A 13544-nucleotide genomic window follows, 5' to 3' on the forward strand; every position below is an offset into this window, starting at 1 on the left:
ATTTTTACAAGCAAAACAATTTTCATCTCGGCATAAAGCTTTTATTAAAAATATTCATCAAGTTGTGGCCATTCACATTGTTTTAGCTGATACAATAAGACAAATTCATCTACTGCAGCAAGCTCAACCAAAACATCATGGTTTATGCAGCACACATTCAAGTCTCTCTTTCCCATTTATGGCAGTTTCCACTGACAAAACTGCTTCGGCGGATGGGACCACATAAACATCCTGTAATCAGTAAAACAAATGCAATAAATATATGTCATTCATAGATATGTCATTCTAACGCGTATCTACTGAACGCTTTCAAATTGGGAGTTTGATAGATTGTGAGTGTAATTTTAAAAACGAATAAATGTTTAACAAAGGCACAAGTACGCCAAGCCAACGATTCGAAGCTTTAGTTTTGGAAGTTGAAGATTTGCATTGATCAATCGATTTTCTTCCCTTTCTACAAGTGAAAAGTGAACATCTAAAGTCAAATCATAATTTAATTTACTAGATAAAACTGCCACAGAAAATTTGAAGCAAATGTAGCTAGGTGAACCGATGAAAAATATAAATCGATGATTAGTGATAGCAAAAATTATAATTTTATTAATTAGTACATGTATTAATAAGTACTAAAATATTACCTTTAATATATTCATCAATCTAAGCCATTGTATTGCTAGATGCTATGGGTTAAAGAGAAGCCGTCAAGAACTCACTGTACATATGTATCTCGCACGCGCAGGAAATTACATTTTAGTTTACAAATGTAAACTCAACAGGAAACTCTATAAGAGACTCAAAGTAAAAGATAAATTTACCTCCATTCTCCGATCTTCCTCCGTAGAACTTTAACCACCTGATGCCCAGAAAACTCGGAGTCACCTTCACAGCAATTTTTACAATTATGTTGCTCGCCAATAAAACATGTCGATCGAGTAATTCATCAAATTAACAATGTTAATTAATTTAGTAAGTATCGATGTCCATGCGATTTAATAATAGAGTGAAATCCCTAAATTTGAGATCACCGACAACGTGACAACAGTGATAACATGTTACAACTTGTAACACAGTTTTACGAGTGATAAAATTTGTTACAACCTATATAAAAATTTCGCGCTGATGATTGGCTAATGAAGCGACCTTATATTTATCGCTCGTGGTTACTTTTCAGATGTATCACTAGTGACGTCACGAAAGAAGCACCCGCTGGAACGTGAGCTTTTTAAAAGAGGGCCTCATTCAAACGCATATATCTCTGGACAGGGTTGGTCTACAAATACAAAAATGGCATCAAATTGTAGCTGATGTTTTAGCCTTTTATGGGTCTTTATTTCATTAAATCAATTTTTTTTTACGCAACCACATCTTTAAAGGCTATTTATAAATACTAGTGATGCTTGCTTCGTTAATAGCTCTTGAAAAGCTAAACAATTATATTTCTACCATCAACTTCTTTTAAAGACAGTTCTGTGTGATTCCTTTTACAGGTACCAAATCATCGATGACTGCTGTTTTTCCTTGTTTGGTAATGAAACAAAGTTTAACAGAAAACTCCAAAAGACCACGCTAAGTTGCAACGATATTTTATTTTTGGGGCAAGCATGACATTGTGTGAGTCGCAATGTTTAGGATAAAGTCATAATAGATAATTACTAGATTATCTAGTAAATCTTAAGATAGAAGCATTCACCATGTTAGTAGTAAACACAATTGTAAAATTTGAATGCTCTGCATTGTTGACCAGGTCAAATCTGGGAAGACATGAATTGTATATTACACATACTGTAACAGTATACTGTACAAGGGTATATTATAGGTTTATACTGTGCGGAAACACCATAGCTAACATAAACATCAAGAAAGTCCTAGTCTAGCACACTATAGTTTATGATTGTATAGAAATGCACTCAGAGTGTGCTTAGTATACTGTATGAAGTATTTTATTTGTCTAGCAATTGTTCATAGAATACCATACGGTTGCATAACATAGTTTGCATGTGTGTTAGCAATTCTCTAACTTTCACAATTGGTAAGCTAATGTGCTACATGGTCGACATCCTCTCAGAGCTCTACGACCAGTTAACTAATACAAAAATATATAGCAATATATAAATATAAATTATTATCCAATTGTTAAAGTTAACTAATTGACAAGACATGGCTATATATAAATACTAGTCATTTGGTCTAGCAGGTAATTTTTGAGTTGATTGATAACTATGATCATTACTACCTGCATAAGTATATACATGTATATGCACCAGCTGAATTCCTCGCATTTGCACGGGTAATAAAGAACAGTTTATATACATCAACTTATCCGCATTACCTTACCAACTATATTACTTTTACACTACATTACCTGCAACTGTTTACAAGATTTTTTTTGTTACCCGTGCAACGCGGGTATTGAGCCGTGAGGCCAGCCGGTAATCGTTACATGTGATGCAACATCATATATTTTAACCAACGTAATGAATATCTTCATTATTATTAATTGCTATGCTCAATTTGAAAAACTTTCTAAATTTTTAAAACTTTCCACTTTGATTGTACAGATAGACAGACACTGAGATTTATATATATACTAGCTGCGCTACCCAGCGTTGCCCGGGTAATAGAAATCTTTGGACAGAAAACTGATTTGTATTTAACATATAACAACATTTACCATTCTAACTTTCAAACTACATATCATGAGAAAAAGTTTTTGTCTTATAAATAATGAGAAGTAGTGAGAGTTGATCGCTATTAGTTTTCGCGCTATCAGCCAGTACGTTTAATAATGTAAGCGAACAGCTTCTCGTGACGTTATGCTATAACCCGCGTTGTACACAAATCTGTTGGGTATTTGCTCTCATATACTGATTTATATTGGCAAGGTAGCAATTCGATTTCTGTGGTCCAGTGGATAGACCGTCTATCGAGCGAACGGCTTTTTTATCTCTATTCCAAGATTTTAAGATCTATAGCCAGAATGAGTACCAACATAGCCACATATATACATACAGAAGAAGACAGGCATACTTTGAGAAATATAGATAGTACTGCTGGTAGTGATTATTAAATATAGATATATAACATTTACCACAGAAACTGTTTAACCCTTTTCTTTAGAAACCGGTTACATCGTAGTAAGGGACTTGTCCCATCGTACTAATCCCATGTCTAAACCCGTCTAGATTCAGTATTCCATCGATATTTTTTAAATCCAAAATTTTTTTTGTAATTTTGTATTATAGCAACTAAGCTTTGATTTGTACGACAAAATTTGTATTAATATTTGAATAAAATTTGTGCTTTGCACACATGAACAAGCTGGTCACATGGTTAAAAGTTTCATTTTATGCATGCAAAAAATTTGTATTATTAATGACAATGTGTTAAAGTTTAGCTCAGCAAAAAAATTGTTTGACCCCTGTATCGATTAGTTCAGCTGTACAGAAAATGTGTTGGGGTCAGAAGACACTGTGGAAGGTATTGAACAGACAGGAAAAAATTTTTGTTGCAAGTCAACCTTTAACACTGGACCAATGATATTTTTGGCTACTACATTTTTATAATAAATAATGTTTGTCTGCATTTTAGTCAAACTGCTTGAAAAATAGCAATTTTTTTGCAGTTTCACTAAACTACAAAAAAATACAACATTCTTTTTTACACATGCATTGACTCTTGTGCAGAACTATTGTGCTAGCCGAACTCTGCTTTAGCCACAAAAATACCAAGTGTATGCCAGCACATAATGGGAAGCATGAATTAATTCCGCTCAAAAAAGCAATGAAATCCCTGATGAAATAGTTGATACTTGCTGCACAAGCAGTCAATAGCCTGAGCTAAATGTGTAGCTAAATTAGCAATTGTGGTTTAATGTTATTGTGATATATTGCAAGAAGTGAATTTTTGTAAGAATTGATTGAGATTTGATTTTGTTTATTTGGGAGAATTGAATTGAAGGGAGTCATTGAAGTGATGATAGTTAAAGAATTGAATAGATGCTTTCGCACTTAATTGAGAATCGAATCAGTTCTTACAGGGCATATGATGCAAACGAATTGAGAATTGAATTGTTAATTTTTCGATGAGAATTGAAATAATTCGTGTCATGTTTCAAAGACTTACAAATAACCATTGGAATAAAATCAAAAATATGCATTCACATTTAAAATAACGAAATAAAAATTGAAAGCTACAAATTTTGGCAGTTCAGCCCAAAGGATTTTCATGGGTTAATTTCGAGCAATTATAATCAACTTGTAGAACAATTTCTCAACTTTCCAATGTATATTTATTTAAAGATCCATGACCAGTTGGAGATAAGTTAGGTCAGCCTTTTCGTAACCATGCCAAACGATAAAATTGCTAACCAACAGGCTCAATTCGCTGGACAATTCTCACACGTATGAGCTCGGTAGAAAACAAATCCATCAAAAACTCGAACACCACTCATAAGCAAATGAGTACACACACTTTTATTATTAATAATGAAAAACCTTATAAAAATAGGCTAGATACCAAACATCATTGCATTAGTACAACTTTATATGAGCCTGAAATATTTTCTAAAAGCGGTAAATTGTATGACAAGAAAAAATCAGATGATCAGCACTGCATTAGTAGAGTATTCCATACCTTAATTCAGAAATGCGGTTTTAATCTCATACTAAACTAACCGCCGCATGCGACAGAAAAAAACACACTGGAAATATCGACCTTACTCTAGCTTAGTTTTATTTACAAAAGCGGGTTTTGCAACAAACTTTGGAAAGTTTTAGGATTTTGGGTTACTGTAAATGAAAAGCGTCAAACGGAATCACTAAAAGTAAATTTAGTGACCCTTTTTATAACGTGACAGGTGTGACAACTCCTCAATAATTACATCCTCTATTTCGGATTATCTCAGTCATGGTCCTAATAAAACATGACATACAAGTATACCAGGTCTAAATGAGAAGCCATGTAAGTGGTTAACTACCTGAGTTCTAAACACTATTTTTAGAATCTCTCAAATTTCTAAAATTTCTCTAAAATGTCCTAATTTCCTAAAACAAAATCTTGATTGGCACAAACGTAAGTATTCTGCTATGTATTCAACAGTTGCTTACTAAAATCTTGACTACTCAAGTAATACAGATGGTAGATTATGAGCCAACTTTTTATCATAAATCCGTGTAGTAGTAATCGTGTGTGATTGGCAAAATTTATTGAATTTTAGTTTTGTGGCATTTTGAACTGAAGCTATCTGTACAACATCTTAGACAAAAATAACATACTATATTGACAAATTACTAGAGTGATGCAGATTCAAGTGAAACTTTATTGAATAGTTGATACCAGCCATTTGATTATAATATTAAAATAGACAAGTCACAATATCGTTATAAACAAATGAGAACACGTTGATATAAATAAATTGAAAGTTGTCTTCTATACACAATAACTCCTGCGCAAGAGCTTGTGATGAAATAACCAAACAGAAAAGTGTTCTATTATTTTTCAGGTAGTGGAGGCGTGTAGCCAGGATATAAGTAGAGCTTTTAACCATCAGTTGGTAAACACATCAAGGTTGGGCTGCTGTCTGCTTATTCTTGGATATCTGTTGTTAACGTCTATGCTTTTTGCTCTGACCTTCTTTGTTATCTACAAGGTGAAGGATACTTCAGTGTACCGGATAAATGTCACTATACAATTTTACTTCCTGAGTCATGAAGTTAACAGAGTTTTTTTACGGTTTATCAAATAATAAAACCTACTTAACAAATCTGCGGTGTCTAAGAAGCTGAGAGAAACACCTCAAAGTATAACAATATTTACTATGATACTGTTTAGTCATAAGTGAAAAATGAATAAAGAGAGTTATTGACACTATTATAGCTATTATTAGGTAGTACCTGCTCCTCAAACAGCCTCTTCACATCCCGATGACAGCTGTGTTTGTAGAAAACTTCAACAAGGGCTCTTATAAAGAAGGAACCATGAGCATCATGTCTTTCAGAGACATAACCTGTAAATACCAACACAGCAGTAGCTCCATTTACTCACAAGCTGTTACTTACAGAACTAGAATACTCATTATTACATTATATAATATTTGCAGAATAAACAGCTCTTATTGGTCACTATGAGATATTCTAGCAAGGGAAGACAAATCATAACACAATATAAAAAGGTTTCTGAAATGTTTATGTCTCATTTGGTAACTCTAAGCCATGAAAATGAGGAGCTTTTGCAACTTTACAGAGATATTTGTTATCAGTGAAAACAGTGCAACTTCTCATTGAAGATGATCTATTCAAATACAGATTAAAAATTACAAAAGCTGGTCAATTAATAACTGAGAAACCTTTCTCCAGGGGCGCGTACATGACGCCAAGCATGTAATATTGACACCCGGTATATAATAGTGACACTCGGCCTATAATGGTGACATCCAATATAGTGGTTAGTGACACCAGGCGTAGTAATTAAATATTATCACTATACCGAACTAAAAATTGATTGAAACTCAATTGCTCAATTGCTCAAACTCAATGCTGTGGCAACTCATTTCCAAATTGGAAGGAAAAATCATCACTTCATTGCTGAGTCTCTGGGTTTTTCTGGTTACAAAACCGGATGAAATTTTGTGCTTGCTTTTTGCTAAATATTCTGCTCAATACATCCTCAGTAAACGTACACCATTAAAAATAAGAGAAACTATTACCAACAAACAGCTAATTTTAAAAAATCTTTGTATCCAACCAATGTGTTGTCTGGCAATACAACAGATGTTGAACAGACAACTCCTGAATATTTATACTTAGTACTTGTATGATTTGCTGGTTTTTCTGTACATATTAGGAATGTAAAAACTCTTTTTGTTAATTTGTACTACTTGAATACCAGTTGAGGTACATGATAGAAATTGGGAACTGATGTCAGTCAAACAAAGTTTACATATTATTTGCTATTAAATTCTCATCAAACTTGCGCACGGGTAATAAAGTAATGAATTTGATCAGCTAATAAGTATTCACTCATCAGTAGATATAATCTCATATTCAAACCTGTTTGTATCAAGTCTTATTGTCTCCACTTGATGGATTCTACTCTTTCACTCTGCTGTTCTTCACTCATTAATATTGTAAAAACTGAGGATTGCATTCCTTCAGTGTAGGATGAGATAACTCTGAAGTAACATGAACCGGCTGAGGAGCTCCTGCAAATGTTCAATTTTGTACATCATTTTTGAAAATAATGAAAAACTTTTTCATTTTTTGAAAAGCATTTTTTGGCAAAACATTCAGAAAAAATGCTCTGCTAAATTATTTAATTACACCAAGGCAGTACTTGATGATAGAGATTGATGATTTGTATTTAGTTTCTTCCTTGAAAGCCAATTACAAAATACTAGTATTGTTTGCTGCCACAATCCTTACTATAATAAGAACAATGTGTGTCTGCCTTTCTGTCTGTCTAAAAACAAGACAAAAAATAACTATAAATTGAGAAAAATTCAGACTTCAAAAAAGATTATAAAGTCCTACTTTCTGCTTGAGCAGCTGGTATGTATCAAGCTGCAGAAACAGTCGCACACATCCAGGTGCTTTAAAGTAAATATGATAACTTCCACCTTTTTACATACACCTGCATTCATAGCAAAAAGTACCGACTTTAACCAGTTTAAACAGCTATTATTCCACTGAATGAATTGACCTGATATGAACTATACATGGATGTTGGAACAATTTTTCTTTTCCATGCAGTCATAAATTGAGATAAGACAACTCAATTTTGTCATGTTCTCCATTTAAGTGAAAGAATTAAAACAATTCCCTTTTATTGGTATAAATAACATAACAATAACAAATTTAAAAGTCTAAATTATCAAAAGTTAAAAAAGTATTAATAAAATAATTATTAATATTATGACGTTGGCACCGGATGAAAATAATAAGAGATGAAAACAATAAGAGATGAAAATATGCCTACTTTTTACATAACAGAGTTGGACACTTATTCCGAAATAAGAAGCCATAATGAACAGGTTAGTAAACAGAAAAGGTCTTTATAAACTTGTACGACTAAAATTTAATTTAATTGTGAATTTTAAGTTTTTGTCAATTTAAAATTGAGCTCCATTTGCATGAACAATTCCATTACATATAATAATGGTGTAGGTCAATATATTTAATGAATCACCAAATGTGATGAGACTGTATAAAGTTACATTAGCTGACCTCATGCTGACTGAAATACTGAAGTACTTTCATAATGCTGTTGTTTTGGCTGCTCTATAACATGACATCTTCTGATTGATTGACAGCATGTAAACATGTCAATTGATATGTTTCTAAGCTCATCTTGTTTTCTGCTTATACACTGTGAGACCAATAACCTGTTTTTACATGTCAAAAAGCTTATGACACAAGGACTAGCATGATCCAATTGCGCTGCTGGGCACACCTGCACTTAGAGTCAGATACTAAATGAACCAGATGGGCTAACAGGGTTGAACACAACAGGGAATAACAGAGTTAAAAAAACTGTCCGGTCAAGACCTAGAGATGCTAACCTACATACAAACATTTATATTACGCACTACGGTAGATACGAATGGGGTTGTTCATATAGACACTAACCTATAACTCTTTATAACTATATTTAACAGTGTTACATGGAAGCTCATTGCACTAAGTGATATGTTTGCTACAGTTTGCATCCCAACTGGCTTTTTATGTGCAATAGAAGAGGAGTTATAAGAGAGGATATATCGTAAGCCGAGTCTATATAACAGCAATTATGCTATCAAATAATATGCTATAAACCTGCAAGCTTATAAGTTTTTTAATATTTACCGAATGCTACAAAGAGATATTCAAAAACAAGTGACATAAACAACCCATAATTATAATACATGCAGAGGCTCAAATTACACTTTTTGAACAAAAACCTTCGCATCATTTGCTTGGCAGGTTGCATTCTGATTGCTTTCTTTGGAACGATTTTATTTTCTTGCTGTTCAAAACCTTTCAAAGTGTCTGCTGACTTCAAATCTCTTTCTGCACTGCTGAACAAGTCGATATTAGTGTCTAAATAATTGCTTTAGCAAAACAAAACTCTTACAATCTTCTATTTGAAAAACTTTTCTGAAAAATAATGACAATCTTTTAGCCCAGGCTCACTGCACAAGTTATAGTGCAAGACAACTTACGAACAAATTCGTTTACCAAATTACCGTCTGAAACGCATCTCATCTGTAAACTTGGAGCGTCGGTAATACAATGAACTAAGATAATAGGAAGGATGGTGCTACATACAAACACATGGAGAACTGCTTGTGTATAAAAACCTACCGAGTTCTGGATATTCCAGCATCTCTACCTTCTTAATGTTGTTCTGAGCCAAGACTGCTGCAGTGCCTCCTATTGACCCTAAATAGAATCCTCCATCTGTCTTACAGACAAACTTTACCTGTAAAACAAGTTGCAAGCCTATGATACAAAATATTAGCCTGAGAGACAAAATATTAGCGTGTGACATAAGATATTAACATATGAGACAAGATATTGGCCTGTGAACAAAGACGGTAGCCTGTGAGACAAGACATTAAACTGTGAGACAAAGCATTAGCCTGTGAAACCATGCAAAAGCTAATATCTGCAGGTATTAGCTTTTGAGATAAGATATTAGCCTGTGAGACAAGATATTAGCCTGTGAGACAAGATATGAGCCTGTGAGACAAGATATTAGAAAGTGAGACATTCATGAGTTGTCATCCTTTTGTCATCATTTGTCATTTAAATAATCCTATGTTAGCAGTTGACCTATTCATGGCCTACTGATGAGTGTTATTTTACATACATCTTATTATCAGACAGATACTAGCTTCTTGTAACTCTTGTACTTATATATTCACAAGCACTTGTCAGAGGTGTCATGCTTACAGCCTTTTTCCTGTATCCTTTAGCAAGCATGAACCTGCCACTACCGCCAGCCTGAAATTCTTCAACGCATGAGTCAATTCGCCCAGCTGTTGTTGGCCCGAATGAGCCACAGGCATAATCCTGCAAAGGTCAGCAGCAATACAAAATAGCCTCATAGTTTCTAGTGTTGGGCCAGTAAGGAGTTATTTGCTCTTACCGACACCGAGGGATTCCCGGTATCCGGGAAAACCAATCATTTTCGGTGACAGCTAGATAACCGCGGCCGGTTTGATATGATCGGTATTTATCCATAAAAGCCTATCGGTAAATGGTTATCCGGATAGATTTTTGTTTTTGACAGACTACAGCATTGCCAGCGACGTGATGCGACGAATGAGCTGCTTATGAAAGAACTCATTTGACGTCTCGCACACAATCGCCATGTAACGGAATGAGATTACAATCGTGCGTCAATTGATGTTATGGTTAATTGCAAAAACCCCTCTTTGACGAACATGCTAATCAAAAAGAGTTTCTCAGCGCATATTGGCAATCACAAATTTTTTTCTCAGACATTCTGAAAACACAACACAACCATATACTAAACTACAATATCCACAATACCAAACATGCTTAGTTGGCAAAGGATACCGAAGATGGTAAATACCGAGGATACCGACACTGGGAAAACCAATAAAAAAGTGCAAGAATATCCTATCCGGCACTAAATTCTGGAAACATGAGTGAACAACTCTAACTGCAAATGAGAATGTGGTACATGTAGCAAGGCTAAACAGTACACATAAGTAAGGGCTTAGTAACTTAACTTAATAAGTTATGTGTTAATAAGTTAACACATAACTTATTAAGGGCATACACTACACATAATATGTCAACAGTTTAAAACAAGAAACTAAGGCATATTAGCAGCTGTAAAATCTGCATCACTCAATAATATATGGTAAATAATATTCAGCTTTATACAGTTTATATATAGCTTTAAAAAGTTCCCTAAGGCTAAATGTTTACAGCATATTATATACTCTGTGACCATAAGCATACCTGGGAGACTTTATGGTGAAAATGCTTTTTGATACAACTAGCAAAAATACATCATGTTGCCAGGATTACTTCTATGAAAGGAAATTCACATGTGGCTACTTTTCGACTTTATTAATCAATCTCATCATATTCTATAATAATTATCACTTTCACTGAATATAACACTAATCTCTGAATACATTATTAAGCAATGTTGTCTTATTCAATGAAAAACTATACATGGGAGTAGCAAAGTGAGATCGTCTCCTTATATAAACTTCAAAAAAGAAATATTTTGAAGAATATCGAATAGGTAATTTATCTAAGGGAAATCTATCTATTATATTTATCTTGGCGCAATTATTCTGTAGTTTTGGCAGGTGGCTAATTAGATCCAATTTGGATTGAAGCATCAATCTAATAAGATGAGGGTCATAGGTTAGCTGAAACTCAACTAAGCCAAACTTTTTTGCGAAATCGAGTTCAGCGTTATTTTCTTTAAAACAACTTTTTATGTCTAAAACCTGGAGGAGTATCATAGTAAACCACATGCAGATTTCTACAGGGGACAAACAGACAGACAAATAAAAACAAATTATTCATACATAACTTAATAGACTACCAGAAGAGTTTCCAGAGAGTGATTTCAGTCTAACCAAACTTCTGATATCTTTACCAACCCAGTCTACAGATGTATTTATATGTTTCCTGTAAACTAGGCTAGATTAACTACCTCTGGTGTCTTAGCAGGTCCTGCATAATAGACTGGGTACTTCAGCATATAATCAGGCATGCCCTCTCCATTGTCTAACCTCTCCTTAAGCTTGGCATGAGCAATATCTCGGGCTACCACTAAAGTTCCTGTTAAACTCAACCTGGTCTTGACAGGATGTTTGCTCAGATCAGAGAGTATCTCAGACATGGGCTTGTTTAGGTTGCACTAGAGACAAAAAATATTCTAATCAGAGCTGACCTGTAGTTGTTGCATTGAGTGTATGACACGGTTTTATACATATCCTGGATGAATGTCCAGCATTGCACCAGTAATAAAAACAGCTTATAAACAGTGGCAAATTATGTAGTTGCCATTGGCTAAGTTCACTAATTGGCTAAGTTCACTAATTTACCAATGACAAACGTGGCTAATTTGACTATATAGCTAAACTTACTATAATAAGAGCCATGAGCTGTGCAGACCGTGAAGCCAGATTGTGTGATGTCATGCGCCACACCACAACGTTATGTGTATCGTAAATGATATAATGATTATCTGCATAATTAATCCATTACATTGCAACAGGCCTGTGTGGTTTAGTGGATAGACTGTTTGCCTGCAGATCATTAGTTTTAGAGTTCAAATCTAGTGTAAAGACAATTTTTCAATCCTAAAACTTTATTGCTATAACCAGACACATGATTGATATGTAGATGCACCGGATGCAAAGATGCTCAAATTGCAAAGAGTAATCTGCAACTGGAATGATTATTTTAGCTGCAGATTACTCTGATCAATCAATGATTATTCAATGAAATATGATCTTCTACTCAAATGTCACATTCTGGGACAATTTTTCAAAAACAAACACGATCTTCAAATCTGATGTTAAATCTTATTATTGTGTTTATAGAAGTACTCAAGTGTGCAGGACATTACAATTAGCATGGTCATGCAGGAGGAGATAACAAATGTTGTGCAAGGGTCAGTGCTGTGGAAAGCTGCTGAGCCAAATCTGTTGGTATTAACTAAATTTGGTCTTCTGTTTAACAAGGTTTTCTGAATTTAATTTTTATTGATCAACAGAAAGTTACTTCAAACCACCTATTATCCAATGATATCTTAATAACTGCAGACTCTCAACATGTTTAATGACAAGTATATGAGCCGGGATTAGATATTAAAGACTCTCAATAGAAATAGTTGTGAAAATACGACATAGTCACTTGTGTAATAAAGGTTTTTTGGCCAAAAAAATTTAGTGTTTGACATTGTTTGACAATATTCGCTGGTTTATCCTTGTTGTTTGAAAAATATTTGCAAAAACAAAATTACGGAGCCAATTATGAACAATTGCAAAATTGGTTTTTGAATTGAGACATAAAAAGTGTAGAAAGCGCAGTGTATATTGCAAAAAGCTAAAGCAATAACATTACATTACATCATAATCTAATCATCAGCAAAAACCTCAAATTTATAAACTTGTTCTAACACAACTTGTTCTAAATTGCGTTTTGATTTAAATCATCGTATTTTAAATCGTCCTAAAACTATTCTAATCTGGTAAATATAGAAATCATCACAACAAAACTCGACTGACCTAATGTTGAACCCTTATTGCTATAACTAAGGTATGATTATATTAAAAGCACTTGTTTCCATGACGATAAGTCAGCCACTAATAGTTTACTTGTGAATATTGCAGATTCATACTTGTATACGTATTGTACACTCCTCGTGACAAGGCCTCCGCATCATCTCCACCTGTCCACACTTGCTGACCTTTCTTTCCTAAGAAATGTATGAGTCACTGACAGACTTACTCAAAAAAATCAAGCACTAGTCATTAACAGACTTGCCAAAAGCAGTAAATATGAGTAACT

At 34.0% G+C, this 13544-nt stretch overlaps 1 protein-coding gene across 1 annotated transcript; it reads right to left on the reverse strand.

The window, feature by feature from the left end:
- Positions 1-5544: 5544 nt before the first annotated feature.
- On the reverse strand, positions 5545-12169 carry LOC137404796 (fumarate hydratase class I, aerobic-like). Its single transcript, XM_068091028.1, has 6 exons — positions 12116-12169; positions 11680-11886; positions 9927-10046; positions 9336-9453; positions 5892-6004; positions 5545-5640 (listed from the first exon to the last, which is right to left on the reverse strand). Exons 1-6 carry the CDS (start codon positions 12167-12169, stop codon positions 5545-5547), a joined length of 708 nt encoding a protein of 235 aa, XP_067947129.1.
- Between the last annotated feature and the right edge of the window lie 1375 nt (positions 12170-13544).

This window comes from Watersipora subatra, chromosome 9, assembly GCF_963576615.1.
Source record: "Watersipora subatra chromosome 9, tzWatSuba1.1, whole genome shotgun sequence".
Classification (NCBI taxonomy): Eukaryota; Metazoa; Bryozoa; class Gymnolaemata; order Cheilostomatida; family Watersiporidae; genus Watersipora; species Watersipora subatra.

Coding starts and splice junctions, on each gene's coding strand:
- LOC137404796 (XM_068091028.1), bottom strand. CDS start 12,169: ATGACATCACACAATCTGGCTTCACGGTCTGCACAGCTCATGGCTCTT. Junction 11,887..12,115: donor AGCTCATGGCTCTTATTATA/GTAAGTTTAGCT, acceptor TTTTGTCTCTAG/TGCAACCTAAACAAGCCCAT. Junction 10,047..11,679: donor GACCTGCTAAGACACCAGAG/GTAGTTAATCTA, acceptor TGACCTTTGCAG/GATTATGCCTGTGGCTCATT.